Below are 20,358 nucleotides of genomic sequence, written 5' to 3' on the forward strand. Positions count from 1 at the left end.
TCCGACTCCTGTTTAAACATCCGTGGAAATGTGTGTTTGTTTGGTGTGAGCAGCTCTCTGTGAGGATCTTGGATGTTTCTGTTCCCTGTCATGATGATCTCACACTGCTTCAGTGAGGCCAAGGTCCGGCTCTGAGGAGGCCGTCCGAGGCTTCAGTGAACACGATCAGCTCCAGTTTCCTCTGATTTTACGTGGAGATGTGCAGAGCTTTCAGCTAACAGCTCGTTGGAGCAACAGTATGATTTTATGTCAAACTGTGTCACCTTTGGCATTTTTCAGATTCACCAAAGAAACAGGAACAGATGATGTTTGTGTGACAGGCTGCTGCTGACAAAGAGCCTAAAGACAGTTTAAAACTGCTTCTTTGCTCAGGTGTCTGTTATGAGCTGGAGAGCTGCTGCTCAAGGGCACTTTAGAAACTACAAGAATATCTGACTCAAGACTTTTGCACATTACTGTTGTATTTATACAGCACGCATCAACCCACTGGGGCCAACACAAAGGATAGAAGGGCCTTCAGTACCGTGACCACACGTCTGTGGTCACATGTCTGATGATGAAACAGCGTTACAGTAAACCGAGCAGCTGGATATGGAAGCATGGAGCAATGTCTGAGTTATCCCAGGTTACAAAATTCTCAGGTGAAAGTTCTGGTGACCAAAGTGAGATCGAGGCTCCTGAGTCTGTGTTTCAGAGACGATTTTCCGACTAAAAGCTTCAGCCAGCAGTGATCAGAGCTGCCTGTGTGTAGGACGGACAGACACCCGAGGAGCTGAACATTGAAACATGAGAACTTCAACCCTGTAGCTCTCCAGCATATCAAGACTATCTCTCCACACCGTCACATATTCCATATGTACGGGGTACGATCCCCCTTGGTCGTGGCGCGGGGATACTTCTTTAAGACAGTCCGGCTTGCCCGGCCACGCCCCACAGCTCACATGCGCGGTTCACATGACCGGCGAGGCTCCTGTCATTGCTCGAGTGGGGCGGCTTCTCGGCTCTGACTGCAGCTTGAGCCGCTGCTATTACTGCTGCTCATGCAGCTGCATGCTGTTTTCCCCTGGCGTTTTGTCCGAGCTTTGCCGGTTTATGCGCCAGCGAGTGTGTGTGTTCCAGCCTGCGGCGCCGGCTGTGCACGAGTGTCTCGTCCTCGAGTTCACTCTTGCGGCTCCCCTGTCTGCGGACAGCGTTTAGCGGCCGCTCGGCCCCGGGGCGACCCTCGGGTCGCGTCCCTAGCTTGGCCCTGCACTCCAGCGGCTGCACTGCAGCTGCGGGCTGTTTAAGCCCGCATTCACCGGCTTACGCGCCAGTCGGACCTCGCTGCGGCGAGTGTGCGTTCTCCAGCCTCTTAGCCAGGTTCTGTCTGGCATATGAGCTGCTGCGGCTCCATGCTGTTTTCCCCTGGCGTTTTGTCCGAGCTTTGCCGGTTTATGCGCCAGCGAGTGTGTGTGTTCCAGCCTGCGGCGCCGGCTGTGCACGAGTGTCTCGTCCTCGAGTTCACTCTTGCGGCTCCCCTGTCTGCGGACAGCGTTTAGCGGCCGCTCGGCCCCGGGGCGACCCTCGGGTCGCGTCCCTAGCTTGGCCCTGCACTCCAGCGGCTGCACTGCAGCTGCAGGCTGTGTAAGCCCGCATTCACCGGCTTACGCGCCAGTCGGACCTCGCTGCGGCGAGTGTGCGTTCTCCAGCCTCTTAGCCAGGTTCTGTCTGGCATATGAGCTGCTGCGGCTGCAGGCTGTGTTCCCCTGGCGTATTGCCCGCTGCGCTGGTTCCCACGGCAGTTGGAACTCGCTGTGTCTGGTACCTCAGCGAGCGAGCGTTCTCCAGTCTGCGACGCTGGCTCCCTGTCTGGTGCATTGCCTTTGTGTCACGGGCTTACACGGCCAGCACGGACCCGTTCAGTGAGCTGGGACTTTCTGACTGACCTCGAGTGTCTCATTCGAGTTCACTCTTGAGGCTCATCTGTCTGCAGACAGCACGTGGTGATGGTGCTGGGGGTGGACCTTCGGGTCGTCGCCTCGCTCAGCCCTCCACTTCAGCAGGCTAGGCTGCCAGCCCCCCTCCCTGTCTGTCGACAGCACGGGGCGGCTTCGGCTCTGTGGATGGACAGGTCTCATCCCTAGCTTGGCCTGCTACTGTGGGCTGTTCCCCTGGCGTATTGCCCGCTTCGCCGGCTTACGCGCCAGTCGACGCTCGCTGTGGTGAGTTCTCCAGCCTGTAGCGCCGTCTCTCTATCTGCCCGCATGTCATAGGTTTATGCGAGCAGCTAGAGAACGTGCGGTTACTGTGTACCCGGGTTCTTTTAGTGAGAGACTGTCTCTCCACCGTCAGGCTGCATAGAGACGCGTTCTGATCAAACTATCACCGGCGTCATGTCTGTACAACTGTTTTATACGTGAGCTGGGGGCGTGGCCGGGCGTGCTGGAGCATCTTAAAGAAGTATCCACGCGCCACGACCAAGGTACCCCGTACATATGGAATATGTAACGGTGTGGAGAGATCAAAGAGAACCAAGGTTACACAGTAACCGTGCAGCACGAGGAGAGCCAATCAGGAGCCTGACCTGGTAACCAGCTGAGTCAGAACATCATCGACAGTGAGATCAATAAAAATTATTGATCCTCAGGTCATTGATGACTTCAGGGAGAGCTGCTGTGATTGGTTCTTATCATAAAGACTGTGACATCAAAGGCAGTTGTAAATTATTTCTAATACTCTGAAGAAGAAGAGAAACAGATCTATAATTATTGATCATCACTGGATCCAGGTGATTGTTTGACATTCAGCTGCTGATAACAGAATGATGTGTGAAACAGTGACATACAGATGTGATCACTTTGGTGTGGGTGGGGTCGAGCCCACAGAGACTGATCAATACCTTCTCCCAGAGCTTTGTCACATCTGATATTATAAACTTTGCAGTAAATTCAGGTGTATTTGATTTTCTCTCCTGCAGATCCTCGTTGGCGTCGTTACCTTTTAACCACGTCCTCGTGTCGGTGTTGTTCCCACATCATCATAATAAATGTTGTTCCAGGTTCAACATCGCAAGTGACCAATCACATTGTTGTGATGTCATACTTTTGCGACTTCGGAAAAAAACGCTGTAAAAAAACAAACAAAAACTACTTAACTTGCGAGAAACCGCCGCTGTCCTCCGATCCAGCAGTTTGAATTCTTTGCATTTCAGGATACTGTTCTTTAATAAACGGTAAGATTTATACATGTTGTCCTCGCAACACTGGAATGTCATAAATGAATGAATCGCTTGGCAAAAGTATGACGTCACAACAATGTGATTGGTCACTTGCGATGTTGCACCTGGAACAACATTTATTCTGATGATGTGGGAACAACACCGACACATCAGATCATCCTCTGTGCCTCCGTGTCGCTGCCTCGTGTGGCTCATGTTCACAGCAGGTCTGCCAATCGAGGCTGACAGGGGATTTCTTTAAATCACCCTGCCGTTCATTCTTTAGCCAAGACTCCTGAGGTAGAAAGCACAAACACACTGCAGTTTCTTTTACTCGCGAGGACGGTCACAGAAGCGCTCACACAGGAGACACTCATGGACTCGCGCTTTGTCACCGTCTGCGTTCTTTATTTATACAAGATTGTTCTGTGTGTATGTGTGTGTGTGTATACAAAGATGACAACATTATTCTCAGAACTCAGAGCTGAGGTTCCCCTTTTCTAAATCTGTATGTTCTAGAATAATAAGAGGAAGCTGTAAGTTGTTTATCACAGAAGAGTTCATGTCAAAAGTTATTAGGTGAAAAGTCACGTAGACATGTGCTTCACTGATAAACATAAAAAATACATTTCATGTAACTGATCAAAACATAATTTTCTTCTGACATCCGGCCCTGTTTATCAGCGAAATGAAATGTACAATAAGTAACTACTTGTCTTTCACATTCTCAGTTAGTACATCATTTGTTACTCTTCATCTTCATGATCTTCATTGATTTCAGTACATCTGCGTATGCTGTGAATGATAAACTCATCATCTGTGAAATTACAGCTTCTAAACAAGGAATAACTCAAATAGAGAAAACAAAATAAAATCAGGAAAAGTCCAACGACGATCAACAGTCTCTATAGCATCTGAAGCCATGTTTAAAGAATGTACATTACATCTGGTACGTAGGTGCAGCATGTGGTGTTGAATAAGACACACAATCCTCCTCTCTCCAGGATCATGTGCAGTGCTACACAATGTTGCATTACAGCAATTCTGAGAGCGTCTATTTCTTGATGTTGTCCCTCGTTGACCTTGCAGGATGCTTTGAGAAACAAGCCGAATCTATAGTCCAGTATCTCACTTCTGAGAGCATGTTTTCCAACTCCTGCCCACAGGAAGAGTGAGTTGAGTACCTTTTGTCCAATTGTCCAGAGTTTGAATTCTTCAGGTACATCGGTTTCCCAGGTTGAGTCATGTGGTCTGACTGTTGAAGTTGAGCGTTTCTTCCTGGATCAGGATGACGATGTTGTTGTTGTGCACTTTACAAAAGTCACTCTGAAGGTGGTCGGAGATCAGAATTAGTGCACCTGTCCCAGGGTGTTTCCCATATATGGTTGTGTTAATGTGCTCGGCATGTGCGAGCAGACGTAACTCTGTGGTTTTGTTAAACACATATCTGTATCAGGCATTTTTCATCCATAGATGGATGTGATCTTGTGTCATGTCCATTAGGTATAAGTTGTCATACGTCCATCTTCTCTTTCTCGTGGCTCGGCTGCTGTTGGCATCAGCTGGGGTCCTGTAAGGGTGAGCCTTGTAGTCAAGGTAACCACCAGGGTTCCCCTTCACACCTACACCTGGCTGCCTAAAGTTGATCGGATAGAGAGCGGAGTGTGGGCTTACCCCACGGGGGCCCAAGAATCGCACTTACCACCCTCACCCCCGAAACAACCAGGCATAGGCGCTTCCTCCTTGGTGTCGGGGCTTCCCGGGACCTCAACCTTTTTGCAGTGGCTCTGATGTATCCAAGATGGTCTCTCTGCAATTTTACAGGCTGTGGGTGTTGTCAATAACACTCGGTTTCAACCTGCAAGAGACTGGAGAAGAGTCTTACGGCAGTTTATTGTTCAAAACAATATCCTTATTTTCTAGTAGTTTTGCCAGAGCTGTCTCTCCGACAGATTTTTCTAAGGGTCACTTTTTGCAACTGAGATTGCATCTGCTTTTTACACTAGATAAATCTCTGGCCATTTTGTGAAGAAATCTATAATCACTAGAGTATAAAAGTGTGTATTAAGGACCTGGACTATCCGCCCTGAGGACACATGGGTCACCCCGTGTGTCACTAATGCTGCTGTTCTGCACAGGGACTTGGGGAGTATCGGTTTACCTTCACAACATCAAATCATATTATAGTCGTGCTCCACACTTTAACCATGTCTTCTGTTCTGTAGTTGGCGCTGCTCTTTGTTCATATTTGCATAATGGATGCAGACATTAATGCGTCTACAGTTTGTTGTTCGGCTAACTTAGCTACCTGATCTGCAAAGTTGTTACCTTTAGTTATTTCTGATTCATCTTTCTGATGCGCAGCACATTTACACAATGCTAACTGTTTTGGCAATGTAATCACTCCTAATAGTGTTTTCAGAAGATTTGCATGCTGTACTGGATGTCCAATAGATGTAATCACTCCTCTGTTCTGCCAAATTTTTCAAAGTGATGCTGCTGAAAAAACATACTGACTGTCAGTATATATATTTATATCTTGGCCTGCGTGTGTGAGGATGTCAAAGGTGTGCTCAGGTTCAACTGACATCATTTATCAATTCTAATCTGTGATTACGACAATAAGATTCCATCATTTTAGAGTTGTCTCGCATGTGTGAGGTAAGACAAATGGGCTTAGATTAAAATTGAAGTCACTAAGTAAACTATATTCATCTGTAATGCTAGTTTCAAGTTACTGAATGCTTCTTCTGTTTTATTTCTTTTCAGGTGCAAGACTACATTTTGACTTAAGGCATTTAGGTCATTTCTATTTTCTCAAAGAACTCACACATCTCACATATTTCAAACTGCTAAGTTAGGATTTGTTTTTGTTTTGTTTCTTTTTTTTCTTTGCCTTTTTTTAAAAACTTCTTTATGTAAACGCTTCCCACAAGGTTCCATTCTCCCTATAGCAGCTTCATATACATCATGCACCAGGCTTCTAATCTCTATGTGGATGCATTGCTCACAGCTTTAAAACTAGACATTAGTAAATCATATGCCTAATCATTATGTGTCACTGTGATCCACAAGTATGATCACAAAGTTATTTTTCAAACCAACAAAACAAACAAACAAAAACAAAAACAAATTGCCGATGTCATTAAGGCTCTACACACGAGTCAGGACGCAAAAAGAAAAAAGTTGCTGCCAGTAACAAAGCAGAAATGTGAGGAAAAAATCTGAGCTCACAGCTGCATGTGTGAGCTTTTAATATCATTCAGCTTCTGCTCTGAAAAACAAATGAAAAAAAACTTGCTGTGTAGCTTGCTCATTAGCTTAGTAGTGTCCACATATGTAATTCAGCTTCTCAAACCTGTAGCTTTAGCTGTTGTATACAGGGTTTGGCTTATTAGTGGTTAGTACAGGTTTGCTCTCCATCTCAATAAAGTCTCATCTAGGATGACAGGTTTACAAGCAGGTCAAGTGTCTCTATGCACTTGATTAGATTAGGTATTTTCCTTATTTTCTTCAACTCATATATCATTATACTGAATTTGAGCAAACCTTAAGCGTAAATCAGACTACTTTTTACAATTATCCACCTCACATCATAACTGACTGAGGTGCCTCTTATTATTTAATATTAATATTATTAATGGTATTATTTTGTTGTTTTTTATAACAGCAATAGTACATTACAATATTTATTAGTATATTAGAATATACAACTATACTACTAATATACAATAGTTTATTATTTTATATTTTATTATGTATCCATCGAGGGCTGGGGGTGATCTGCAGTTTCACCCCTCCCAAGCTGGAGACATCTACCTTTTCACACACTTTCCTTGGCTGAACAATGACGCAGCCTTAATATACCTTATGCATCTCTCTATTTTATTTTAAAATGTTTTTGTGTGAATTATCTACTTTCATTCATTCTATTCATTCTGGGCATGGTTATTTAACCAATTGTGTTTCATTTGGTAATGCCAATTTAAAGGTTGCTATGCTCCCTATTATTAGTTTGAATATAGTAGAGATAAGCTCTAATTTGATTTAAACTTTTGTTTATTCCACTTTATTCCTAAGAGTATTTATATATATATATATATATATATATATATATATATATATATATATATTCAGTTGGGTCTGTATCCAACCCTTTTTAAACTTCTACTTTGATCTCCAATCTTTAATTTAACCAGGGATTATTAAGTACTTCCTAGTCTGAACTGCTTCTTTGTTTCTTACAGTCACGTACAAAATGTCCCTCTTTTCCACATCTCCAGTATGCAGTTTTAAAGCTATTTTTTGGTGTGTGTATAGGCCTACCTCTACCTCTTGCTGTTCCACTAAGCATTCCTCTGTCTTTCTCTTGGATTAGGCCTGATCTGGTTTGTTGTTTTTCTAAACATTTCTCATCAGGTGTTAATTTTGCTTGTTTATTCTCCATTCTCGTCTAACTGCTTCTTCTTTCCAGGCCTGTTTTCTTAGGATTTCTCCATCTACAAGCACTGATTTATCCGGCTCGAAGGACCAATTTAAATGACAGGGGATTTCTTTAAATCACCCTGCCGTTCATTCTTTAGCCAAGACTCCTGAGGTAGAAAGCACAAACACACTGCAGTTTCTTTTACTCGCGAGGACGGTCACAGAAGCGCTCACACAGGAGACACTCATGGACTCGCGCTTTGTCACCGTCTGCGTTCTTTATTTATACAAGATTGTTCTGTGTGTATGTGTGTGTGTGTATACAAAGATGACAACATTATTCTCAGAACTCAGAGCTGAGGTTCACCTTTTCTAAATCTGTATGTTCTAGAATAATAAGAGGAAGCTGTAAGTTGTTTATCACAGAAGAGTTCATGTCAAAAGTTATTAGGTGAAAAGTCACGTAGACATGTGCTTCACTGATAAACATAAAAAATACATTTCATGTAACTGATCAAAACATAATTTTCTTCTGACAGGGGCAGAAATCACACTCCCAATCACAGATCAATACCCACATCACTTTTATTTTAACACAATGACTCACTGAGAAAATACACTCTTTGAAAAAAGGAGAGCCGTCCTTTGTTTCCTCGCGCTGTCACTAATAAAAAGAAATAAAGAAGTGGGTGGGGTTTATCGGGGCATTTTCACCTCCAGCACGCTGCTTTAGATCAGAGCTGGACTCGGCTCCACGGCAGGCTTCATCAGAGAAACCGCGTGGACGAGTGTGAGAGCTGCAGAGAGCTGTGTTTGTGACGCTCGCCACGGAGAAACAAAGAGCAGACGATCATGCTTTACTGGTCCTTTAGAGGCCGCGGCCCTGCTCCGCCCTGTCAGTCACATGACCTCCTGCAGTTGTTCTTCAGCCTCAGACTTACAGAAACAGGTTTTAGGCGCAGGACGCGGACCTGCCTTAACATGGGCCGGCGGGCGCCGTCTGTCCTGTCCCCCGGGTTTAAATCATCCCGCTCCACTGAAGCGACGTGTAGCAGACCGTGGCGCCTGGCCCCGGCGAACACAAAAGGACCGTCTTCTTCACGTTGGATCCCAGACGAGCCACGGCGAGGACATCCAGCAGACACACGGACTCATCCAGAGACACACAGACGGCGATAAAGTGAGCGTGGAACCGCAGAGGGTCACCTGACGAGACATGACCACACAGAGTCAGCAGCAGCAGCCTGACATCACTGACGTCAGCAGTGATGTCATTCTCTCACTGATCATGAAGACTTCTGGTCAAGTGTTGAGCTCCTCACTCACCTGGATACACCAGGAAGTCTCCTCCAAACTTTCCTGCTGAGGTCAGGTAGAAGCCCCGCCCCCGTAGGTCTCTGAACACCTGGTACCTGGCGTCACAGCGGGGCTCAGCCCCAGTTGGCCCGTAGGTCTGCAGGAAGGCTCGGGCTTCAGGACAGTAACTTAGCCCCGCCCTCGCCGTGCTCAGCTGGACTGCCATTGCTGACTGCGGGAAGGTGAAGTTCTGGTCCAGAGCCTGCAGGCGGCGCCGCAGGGCTTCATCTGCACTCGCAGCACCGGACTCTGCACCTGAGAGGACGGGCACCGTGAGAGCAGCCGCCAGGTACAGAATGCAGAAACTTTATCACGCCAACACTCACCTGTCATAGCTCGGAGCAGCGCCAACTTCCTGTCCTCCAGCGCGAGGACGCTCTGCTCCTCAAAGCTCCTCTTCTCCTCCTCCTCGTACTGCTGACGGAGCTCCGCCCCCCCACCATCCTGCTGAGAACAACAACACATCAAACACACAGGAAGCTCGGCCCTGCAGTTCCTATGACAACCAGCAGTGAGTCCGTGCCACAGAGTCCCGTGTTAAAATAAGCATGTCTGCAGCCTGACACGCTAACTGTATGTAGAGGGTGACCGTGACCTCGAAACAGCCAACATGGCGGCCAGCTTAATGAGACGCCACGATGAGCGCCTGCACCTGTAACGACCTGCTCTGACCTGGCAGCGGTCCGGCAGGGCCGCAGCGGCACAGCGCTCCCTCAGCAGCCCCTCCTCCTCCGGCAGCAGCAGCAGCGGTCGACCCAGGCGCCCGTTTTGTCGGGGCGTTCGGGGCAGCGACCCCAGGAGTGCCCCCACCAGGCCTCGAGCTCTAATGGCCCTCAGGTCCCGCATCCGCCACACCAACGGGGCGGAGTCACACAGACTCACTCCCACAGCTGGGGCGGCGTCCTCTTCCTCAGAGCCCAGACGCCGCTCCCCGCAGGACAGCGCCTCCATCAGGACGACCTGTGGAGACAGAGGACTCAGTCAGCTGACGTGCAGGTGTGAGAGTCACACACAGTCTCTGCAGGAGGATCAAATGATGGCGCGCTGTTAGCAAAACTTTATTCCACAAAAGAACAAAGTCCAAGCGCAGCAGCTGCCTCAGTCGCACACAGATGACATGAAACACATACAGTACACAACGTTTCACAGCTTGTTGTCCTGATGTGGTCCGGATAAAAGGCGATTCCAACAGGAGACTGCATGTGCTTAGAAACAGGATCCTCCTGGAACAGAGCTCTGACCTCTTCATCACAGGTTCAACAACATCAGAATTACAGACAAAGAAATAAAAGCTCCAGTTTTAGACAGGATATGAAGAGGAGTGACATCACACATGCTTGTAGGAAGCTGAGTAATAATAAATGTGTTGTTTAGAGAGGAGGAAGGAAGACAGAGCAGCGTTCTCAGAAGAGTTCATCATTGAAGATTTCTTTATAAAAATCTTCAGCCTTTGCTTTTTCACTGCAGAAGATTTCTTTGATTCTTATGAGCTGAAGAGTCAAGGATCCATTCCCAGCTCTGCAGCTCACCTGGAGATGCCGCTGCATGAGTACTGAAGCCTCTCAGAGACAGAGCTCAATGAGCACCGACTGAAACTGAAGTTTCGTGAGCCTCGTCTTTGTTGGTCTTTAGTGAGAACGATACCGAACAATCAAATCTCACATTTATTGATGTGAAGACAGAGACCTGCTGCTCTGTAGGAGACGTGAAGTGTTTTAATAGCTAAATGAAATTTGGCTGGAAACTTGTATCGTCTGCTGATTGTGTCAACATCAGTTAAGTCACAAACTCCTCGAGGAAACCTCCCTGCTGCAGCACACCTGCGTAACATGACGATCATCGGGATTTGGGGCTGAGCGTGCAGTCAGGTGTTGCTAATGACCTGCTGATGTTACTCAGGTGTGCTGCAGCAGGGACACCTGTAAAGGTTTCAGGCCCTGGAGGACTGGACTCAAACCCCTGATGGGCCCAGATTGTAGTGACGGTCTCCGAGCCGACAAACAGCTGAGGAACCAACCGACTGAGCATGCGCACTTACGGTCCGATCCGAGGCTCACTCCGACTCTCCGGTCCGTCAGCCGATCTGATCCCCGAGCTCTCGAGGGAGCGCCTGCCGCACGCGTCTGGTCCCGACCTGCCGTAAACTGCTGCGGCTGTCGTTGTCCTCCGCAGACGGCAGGAGGGCAGACCGGAAACACGAGCGCATAGACCGGAAGAAGCAGCGCAACTGCCGGTGTTCTGGGAATCCTTTTTTTTTCTTTTTTTTAAATCATCCACAGCACTTTATTAATGAAACTTGAGAAATATATGTAATAAGTGAGATCAAAAAGATGCAAGCAGACAAGTTTGTGTTTAGAAATTAATGAATTAGGTCAAAGAAAATGGGAAAATGTAGTTGTCATACTTCTGTGAAATGTAGCTTTTGAAATGTAGTTTAATGAAAAAATTTCTAGAAGTTTATTTTGAAATGCCTAACGGGATGTTGATTTTTTATTTTTTTTTTTGTATTTGCACAAAATATAATGTACAACAATTATGGCAATCTCTACAAAGATTCTATTTTCCCAACATGGTGTTATGGGAATCCATCCTACCTCAAAAAACATCCTACCCAATGGCCGTTTCTCAATTCTCAAGTACGCGAGTACGTACTCGCGTTCTCGGCGAGTACGTACTGGCCGAGAACGCACGGGAGTACGGACTCGCCGAGAACGCGAGCACGGACTCGCGATTTGTACAATCGGAACACCAGCGTACGTGATGATGTCACAGGTCCGGAGTTTTTACTGAGTAACATGTTATGAAGCTTAACTTTAATCACAGCCAAACCGGTTTACTCAGGAACAAATAAAACACTGAAACAAACCAAACATTAACATTTAGAAGTGATCTAAGTGACTTATATATCATTTTTAACCTCAGTAGTGAAACCTCTATTAATAAAAATAGTGTACATGTACATACGTGTACATACCTTAATAAAAACAAGCAGGTGAGATGTTAGAACGCTTTTATTTCTATTCTAGTGGACACTCAATACTATAGACAGCTGCTGGGGTTTCTTTAACCTGAGTAGTGAGAAGATCGCGAGCGGGGGGGGGTTGAAAACGATGTGCCGGGAGTCCGCTGTTGAGTTTTGGACGAAATGCATTCTGGGATATTTAGCTGTACCAAGTCCACACCGATGCATGCTCGATAAAACGGGCGGAGCGAGAACACATCCGGGACTTTTTCGCGTTCTCGGCTTGATGCGTACTTCGAATTGGAACAGTACTTGGTCTCCGACTGATGACGTATCACGAGTACACGAGAACGCAAGTACGCACAAGTACGCATATTGAGAAACGGGGATTGTTTCTGCGCAGACGCCGCGCATGCGCACAACACCAACGCCGAATTAACTTATTTTTCTCTCACCCATCCGGGATACTTCTTAAGGTTATGGTTATGGTTAGGTTTAGTCACAAGTCACCGTCAAATCATAATACGGGTAGGACGATTTGTCAGAGTAGGATGGTTTCTCAGAACACCAGGTCACGTGAGTCCCCTGCTCTTTCCTCTGAAAGTGTTTTTAGTTGAACAGCGAAAGAAGTAAAAATGAACACAGACCACGAACAGAGAACAGCAAACGGTCATGATGGGTCACCATAGGTCATGATGGGTCATAGGTCGTTTGGACGTGCTGGTGCGTCCGTGGACTCCAGAGGGTTAAATCAGTTTTTGGTGGTTATAAAAATGCTCTGTGATGATGATGGCAGTATGTAACACATGTTTCGATCTGATAAACACACCTGATGTCTGATCCTTGAAGACATCAGTCGTCAGAGATGGACTCCACACAGACGCTGCGTCGTTAACACCGACCTCAAGCTTCGGCTTTTGGATCCGATGCTTGGAAACTGCTGAACTCCTCTTCAGTGGATGGAGTCCTGTGGACGTGTCACTACTGCCACCCAGACTCTGACACAGCCTGATGTTCCTCAGGTTTGATGCAGAAACACTCGTTTCACACCCAAGGATCCACTGAGGGCACGACAGTGATCAACCAGAGGACAGGCTGTCCTTTGGTAAACTCTGGGACACCTGCTGCTGTTTTTCAGTTTATAAGACACTAAGTTCAAATCCAGCTGGACACAAGTAACTGGTTAAAGAAGTGTTTGTGTTTATTGTCTTACTGTTTTTTAGAGGATGTAGTAAATCCATTTACTGCAAACATGTTAAACAGCAGCTTGACAGAATAAATAATTCTTCTGATAAAATCATATCAGTTTAACATAAAGTCAACATAAACAGGTGTAAATGTAACCAAACAGTTGGTGTTATTTTAACATGAGGTGACTGCAAAGAGTTCACATGAATGACAAACACACAAATCATGTTGGTATGAAAGTTGTGCAGTTATACAACAAAGATTAATGTTGACTAAACACAACTTTATTTCATGTTAATGAAGCAGATGGTTTTTGTCGGTGCAGGACAGACCGACCGTCTGCCAAAGCAACCCCGGAGTTTATCACAGCAGAGACGGGAACATTGTTCAGTCAGCTGATCTGAAGCCACCGAGCGTTTGGTCGAAGACAGAAATGTCCACAAACAAACAGCAGCTGAGAGACGCTGCAGCAAAGGTGGCAGCGCATTAAAGAGCAAAGCAGCACGTGGTAACGTCCATGAGCTATCAGTGTCAGCAGAGGGTTTGCAACCAAGTGTTAAAAATGAACGTTTTATTTTCACTTATCTTTAGTTACCTTAGTATGGAAGCCCGTTTCCGCCACTAAAAAAACCCCCAAGTATCCGTAACTCGAAATTTCGACTTATGTTTCTCCATATTTCGAGTTGGCTCTGCCAATCAGTAATCTACGTGAATGAGGTCAGTTTCTTGTTACCCGGAAGCATATGGCGCACTCAAAACCGGATCACAACACATTGGCGCGTTCGCGAGTACGTTTGCTGATAGTAACGCCATGTGATTCAGCTAATAACACAAGGATTTCATCATTTTTGAAGCCACACTGAAAATACTCAGCAATCTGTTTGTACCTGAGGGCTTCAGCTTCCGGGTAGCAAGGAAATGACGTCATTCGCGTAGATTAGATTGGCAGCGCTAACTCGAAATTTTGACTTATTTTCTCAAAATTTTGAGTTAATAAGTCGAAATTTCGAGTTATGGATCCTTTTTTTTTTCTTTAGTGGCGGAAACGGGCTTCCATACCCTAGAGCCCTGAAATGACGGCGTTGAGTTATAAAGTCTGTAGCTCCTCACAGTTTTCTGCAGTCTGTGTTTAACTCACTGAGTCAAAGCTGAACGTCTGCACGTCACCTGCATCTGTTTCCTGGAAAATTCAGTTTCAGGGCCAACTTTAGAAAACCGTCTGCGTCCAAATACCTGTGGACCTGCCTGTATAAATGATAAGCTGCCCTCATGGTGGCGCTCGTGTGTGTAAAACCATCAGCAAACTGGACAGAGGATCAGGGAGCTGGACCGAGGTCGCCCGGCCCACTTTAATCACTTAGTGGTATTGAGCATGTTCCAGCGCCACCTAGAGGAAGAGACCATGATCTGAGGAGCGGCTCTCGGCTTTACTTTGACTGAACTTCTGCTCAAACATGATGCTAACCTCGTGGATCAGATGCTACTTCCATAAACTGGGATGTTTGTAGTGTTTCAAAGACGTGTGCGGTCCTGTGGCGGATGCTCTCGATAAATGAGACACAACGTCTTTGCTTTTCTTTCCTTCTGTGTCACAAACCTGACGATCGGCTTCGCTGTGCCGCTGGGAGCGAACGTTACTGTGAGTCCCCAACTGGTAACTGTTGGACGGACGGAAGCGGTGCAGCTTCTAATCCCGACCACAGACGGAACATCAGCATCTACATCCAACACACACACCGTGTCTCCACACGTCTGAGTGATTTTTATTACATTCTATCAAAGAACTGGTGATGATGGCCGGCTCGTATAAATACAGGCAGGAACAGCACACGTATGACAGAGAACACGGTGCCTGAGCTGTCTGCTGTGGATGAACCACACGCACATACGTCCTGTCCTCACGCACACACGTCCTGTCCTCAGGCCTTGTGAAGACGTCTTGTCTCGCATCACCTTTGACAGAAACATAACTCCGCTCAGTTTGTAACTTTGAACCTGGAGCTGTGTTTGTGACAGACAGACAGCAGGACTACAGACAGACAGGGAGATGCTTTATTAACCCGACACGTCTGCGCTTTTTAACAAAACATTTACAGCAGCTGACATCATCAGATGGCAGCGGTGGGGCAGTGTCCAGCTGAAACGGCAGGGCCGACGGTACGTTTAAGGCTCGTTTGGATTCAGGTAAACACCAGACTCCTGTGATGTCACAAGGCTGAGGTGAGTGTCCGCAGGCAGGAGGAGGTCCTGACATGTCTGATAAGTTTGTGTTAAAATAAGCATGCTGGACAGATAAGAACGATATGAAACATGATGCTGCGCCCCCAGAAAGGCGGAGCTTAAGGCTTCTCTAAAACCTCAGAAGAAGAATCCACACAAACGCAGGCCTGAAGGGCACATGACCCCTCCTCCAGCATCTCCTCATCACGACGCTTCTTAAAGATACTTCCTGGACTCAACAGATCACTTCATACAAGACATAAATATCTGACCTGCTACAGCTGCTGTTACCTGGGTAACACAGCCCCTCCCCCCTCAGGTGTCCACACTTTGCTGATGAAGTCACAGAGTTCCTGCTCAGCAGCCTAAAGTAAAGTCATTAAAGGGTTAAACGTGTCAAGAGACCAGAGGACGCTGTGATTGGTCTGCTGCCGACTCACAGGTGGGCACCTCAGTCCTGCAGACTGGATCTGGGTCTCTGACGAGTTTCAAAGTGGGGATACACCTCGGGCAGCGACTGACACAGCTTATGATTGGTCAGGTGAGAGTCTTCTCGTTCTGATGCACACTCAAACCAACAGTGACGTTCTGGCTCCTCCTCCGGCAGTGAAATCAGGTGACGCAGACGGTCACGAGATGCTGAACGCGCTCTCTGTGTTTACTGAACATTTCAACAGCCTGCAGGAATGCAAACGTCCTGAATGATAAACCCCGCCCTCCTTGACCTCCTGCTGATTGGCTGGTGGGTGGGGTGACAAGGCACTGTGGGGTCATGTGATTGGTTGTTTCTCCTGAAATCCTGGGTGTCTGGGTTCAGTCAGGTTACTGAGAACCAGCACAGACCGATCCAAGTCCAATCACAGCGAGCCCTGGACCTGCGTCTGTAGGCTTCAGCGCTGGTCCAGGGTCAGAGGTCAGGTAGGTGAAGTGGTGAATAGCAGCACAGGTAAACAGGAGAGCAGGCAGCTGTTGCTGGGCAACAAAAAGAAGAAAAAAAAAACAGTCAGTGAAACCTTCAAACAGAGCTCAGAGTCAGTGAAGACCACAGTGTTCATCAAGCTAATGTTAGCTTTGCAGCTTGTGCTAATGTCAGGTTCCTGAGATAGCATTAGCAAGTAGCTGTGAGTTAGCTGCGCTGCAGAAACGTGCTGATGTTTCCCAGACGGCACAGCGATGTGTTGACCTCAAACATTCGCCCCGTGGGTGGTGGCCTATCTACACCTATACCTACAGTTACATAATAAAATTCAGCGTGTAGGCTGCTACAAACATGTGTTCAGTGTTGAAAAAATGATCCCTGCATTCACAGTTCCATGTATGACGGGTTTCAGTACTTATCACTGTGTCCTGGTTCTTCACTGCACCATCCAGCTACACCACTCATGATCTCCAAGCAGGTAAGCTACACCCACCCGGTTGAAAGCCACTACTTAATTGTCCACTGTGGGGGTCATGCACAGAGAGGTGGAACGTAGGCAGAGCAGCACTACGACGGAGAAACGACCTCTTCCCTATGACAAAGACTCACACCTACCCTACATTAGAGCTAGCACCACCTACACAACGCACCCAGCGTGATTTACTGACAACGTTTTCTGTAATGGCGACGTCAATGATAGACGCTGCTGTCTGGGTTGGTTCCTAACATTAGCTGATAAAGTTAGATCGGTCAGTCCGCAGACTTGGGACGAATCAGACGCGTTTACCATGTGACAAAGACAACACTGAGTCTGTTAGCGCCAAGCTAACATTAGCCAGAACGTCAGGTTGTTCACATAAAGCAGCAGTCACCTGGCAGCAGTTAGGCCTCGCTGGCACTGCTGTTCCTGTTCAGCTCTCTGATGCCCTGCAGGATCCTCTTCATGTGGCCCACCTTCGTCACGCCGAGGTCCTGCACACACCAGAGGAGGTCAGCGAGGCTGGGCAGGCACTTCCCTCTGTCAGCCAACCTTCACCTCCATTCATCACATCTCCACCATCCACCCATCCACCCCAGCACCATCCATTGCATCACCACCATCCATCCACCATGCATCCATCACATCTCCATTATCCATCCATCTAGGGCTGGGCGATATGGCCTAAAATCCATATCACGGTATAATTTGCATGTACGGTAACAATATATATCGCGATATATTCTTTTCTTCTGTATAACATATTTTACACACTATAAGGCGCACTTAAATTCCTTTAATTTTCAGAAAAATCGACAGTGCGCCTTGTCTGAATTCTGGTTGTGCTTACTGACCTCGAACCAATTTTATGTGGTACACGGCGCTCAGAAATCTGTCAAAAATGTTTTAGTACGACTTTGGTAAGCTACGAAGCCGCACCGATTGATGGATTGTCGGAGCATTACGGCTGCCGTAGTCAGGAGCCTCGCGGAGTAATCTGGGTCCTAAACTCCGTCTACTTCAGGTCCCAGCGTCAAACGAACACTGCGGCATCACTGAGAGTTAAAAACTGTCTAAATTCTTTCATCTTTAATAAAATGATCAGTGTTGCTGCTTTACCAGGTGTAACAATTAAGTTTAACATCCAGGCATCCATGAAAACAGAATTTATTAAATTTAACGGAGTTAGAAGTTAGCAGGAAGTTAGCAGGAAGTTAGCTCGCTAGCTTCCACCTAAAAATGATATAGCATGTTCTGACTGAGAGATTTCTGAAAAATTCAAACGTACAGCTCTGCTGTCACTTCCAACATAAATGAAGACAGAAAACTAAACAGCAGTGACGTTTGTAAGGTTACTGAAGTTGGGCTAGCTGGTATATAATGATGTGCTACGTGATCGCTAGCAACACAGCTACGTTAGCATAACATAAACACAGTGAAGCTAAAGGATGGCCGCTAACCTTTTTCCACTTGATAAAAGTTAACGTGAAGGTTCCTGATGGTTAGAGACAAATGCAATCGCATGGCAGGATGCTGTAAACGGACCAAACTTCAGTCAGGAGAACAACTGAGATAATCCATCCACAATACAAGGTTAGTCATTAATATACTGCAACAACATGGGAATAGAGCTGCGAGAGAATTCAGCATTAATGAATCAATGGTACGGAATTGGAGGAAGCGCAGTTTTTGGTTTTCCCCATCTTCCAAAAGTGCTTCGTCTCTTTGCTATTACTGTCGCCCGGCATAATTTGCAGATGATGTTGTTTGCAGCTGCTGCAATGCTTTCGACCAAAACAGGCGCAGCTTGATGACACCATCAACATGCGCTATCGCGGTAGAGCGGTATAGTCAAAATCTCTACCGTTGGCCAAATTTATATAGTTTCTACCGTATACCGTTTATACCGCCCACCCCTACATCCATCCATGCTATATCAACCTACACCTATCGGCAGTTAGCGGTGACCCAGTGGCGTACCTTTAGGTCCCTCCTCTCCAGATGGATGAGCTCAGCTCCGCGGACGTCGTGTCCAATAAAGATGTCTTTATACTCAGTGAGACACAGAAAGTCCAGCCATGCCCCCACCTCTTCTGTCCCCCACTGGTGAACTGAGACATCAACAGGAAGTGGTTCAGACAGACAGAAAACACCAACAGTGATTTCATAAAATGCCATGACTATAGCATCCTCGGTGAGAGAGACAGATGTTACCTGGCAGAGAGAACGTGGCGCATGTTTCTTTGTTCTTGTTGTTCTTCTCCTTCTTGAACTTTGGGACGAGGCGGAACTTGGCGCCCCGACTGCGCTTTGAAAAATCTGTCAGTGGACCCTGAGAGACAGACAGGCAGAAATGTTTGCCATTAAATGTTTTCAGGCTTCCTGGGTTGGTGCTTTTCATATTACCACGTGCTAAACACCTCGAGGCGGTTTGGTTAGGTGATGCACTGGGTGTTTCTTCATCACTCACGATGTGTTAATAGACCTCTCTGCACTGAATCGTACTTTAAAAAAAAAAAAAATCAAAGTCTTTTTACTGAAAGAGGTTTTTGTACAAACAACAAATTAAACATACAAGCAGTAGAGCATACTGCTAAAATAAACCTCAACCCCACCCTCCCATCTGCCCGAATTAAAGAAAAGAGAGGGGAAAAAGGGGGGGGGGTCAAGTTAGGCAGGGTGACAAAAACACATTGACATTTACAGATGTATACATGCACACAATTGTACAGAGGCAGCTATTGTCCATCTTTCCATTTGTCAATACATGTCAGAAATGGTTGCCAGGTAGTGTAGAAGCTGGACGTGGATCCTTTGAGGGAGCGTCTCATCTTTTCCAGTTTAAGATACAACATAATGTCTGTGATCCATCGTGAGTATGAAGGTGGAGAGGAGTCTTTCCAATGTAACAACACACGTGTCCTAGCTAACAGAGTGCAAAAGGCGTTTTCAGCTTATGTTTGTTCAGATGCCTCCCCTGCGGGACGGTACCGAATAGACCAGCAAAGGGACATGGATCAAAAGGCTCTCCTAAAATTTTTGACAGAGTAGAGAAAACCAACTGCCAAAACTGATGAAGCATTGGACATGTCCAGAACATATGTAGAAGGGTGGCTGGAGCCTGCTTACATTTATCACAGGTAGGATTCAGATCTGATCTGGACAGTTTTAAACTGAATAACAGTATGACGTTGGCAAATCGCTTCTTCCCCAAAGCCATCACCATACTCAACTCAAACTTGTGCAAAAAGTAATCTGCACTGAAATATCATCAATTCTCTGCCTGTCTGTCTCTGTCAGTACTGTACTGTGTATTTATATTTATATTAAGTATATAGTTAAATTATTGTATAGTTTTTATAATGTGCTATAAGCACGTGTGCACTTTTATAGAGCTGTTTCTAATCTCGTTATACTATGTATAATGACAATAAAGGCTTTCAATTCAATTTCAATTGAAGATGAATAAATCCTTCTTATAATTTTCAGCCAGTCTTCTCCTGAAATTTCAACATTTAAATCTTTTTCCCACTTTAATTTTAGATGATTGAGAGTGGTTGAGCTGTGTTGGATTAGTTTATTATAGATGTTACCAATAATTTGTTTCTGATCAA

At 46.2% G+C, this 20,358-nt stretch overlaps 2 protein-coding genes across 7 annotated transcripts in view; both read right to left on the reverse strand.

The window, feature by feature from the left end:
- Window positions 1-7,817: 7,817 nt before the first annotated feature.
- tsen34 (TSEN34 tRNA splicing endonuclease subunit) lies at window positions 7,818-11,173 on the reverse strand. Of its 2 annotated transcripts, none has more exons than XM_063494423.1 (5): window positions 11,016-11,173; window positions 9,650-9,937; window positions 9,304-9,424; window positions 8,948-9,232; window positions 7,818-8,827 (listed from the first exon to the last, which is right to left on the reverse strand). In XM_063494423.1, the coding sequence occupies exons 2-5, from the start codon at window positions 9,926-9,928 to the stop codon at window positions 8,640-8,642; spliced, it is 873 nt and encodes a 290-aa protein (XP_063350493.1). In that variant the 5' UTR covers window positions 9,929-9,937; window positions 11,016-11,173; the 3' UTR covers window positions 7,818-8,639. The 2 variants fall into 2 exon arrangements, with proteins under 2 accessions (XP_063350493.1, XP_063350494.1); XM_063494424.1 differs by having other exon boundaries at window positions 9,304-9,421; window positions 11,016-11,172.
- Window positions 11,174-15,165: 3,992 nt separating this feature from the next.
- LOC134641803 (diacylglycerol kinase delta-like) overlaps window positions 15,166-20,358 on the reverse strand; it is a 30,833-nt gene continuing 25,640 nt past the window's right edge. For 4 of the 5 annotated variants that reach the window (XM_063494389.1, XM_063494392.1, XM_063494390.1 and 1 more), the window contains 4 exons: window positions 18,959-19,076; window positions 18,725-18,855; window positions 17,139-17,238; window positions 15,166-16,319 (listed from right to left, as the gene is read on the reverse strand). In XM_063494389.1, the coding sequence (XP_063350459.1) occupies window positions 17,149-17,238; window positions 18,725-18,855; window positions 18,959-19,076 (339 nt within the window). In that variant the 3' untranslated portion in view covers window positions 15,166-16,319; window positions 17,139-17,148. Of the gene's footprint in view, window positions 16,320-17,138; window positions 17,239-17,263; window positions 18,278-18,724; window positions 18,856-18,958; window positions 19,077-20,358 lie in introns of those variants that run through there. The other variant, XM_063494388.2, reaches the window with a different exon arrangement.

The sequence above is a fragment of the Pelmatolapia mariae genome, linkage group LG14 (genome assembly GCF_036321145.2).
Source record: "Pelmatolapia mariae isolate MD_Pm_ZW linkage group LG14, Pm_UMD_F_2, whole genome shotgun sequence".
Taxonomy (NCBI): Eukaryota; Metazoa; Chordata; class Actinopteri; order Cichliformes; family Cichlidae; genus Pelmatolapia; species Pelmatolapia mariae.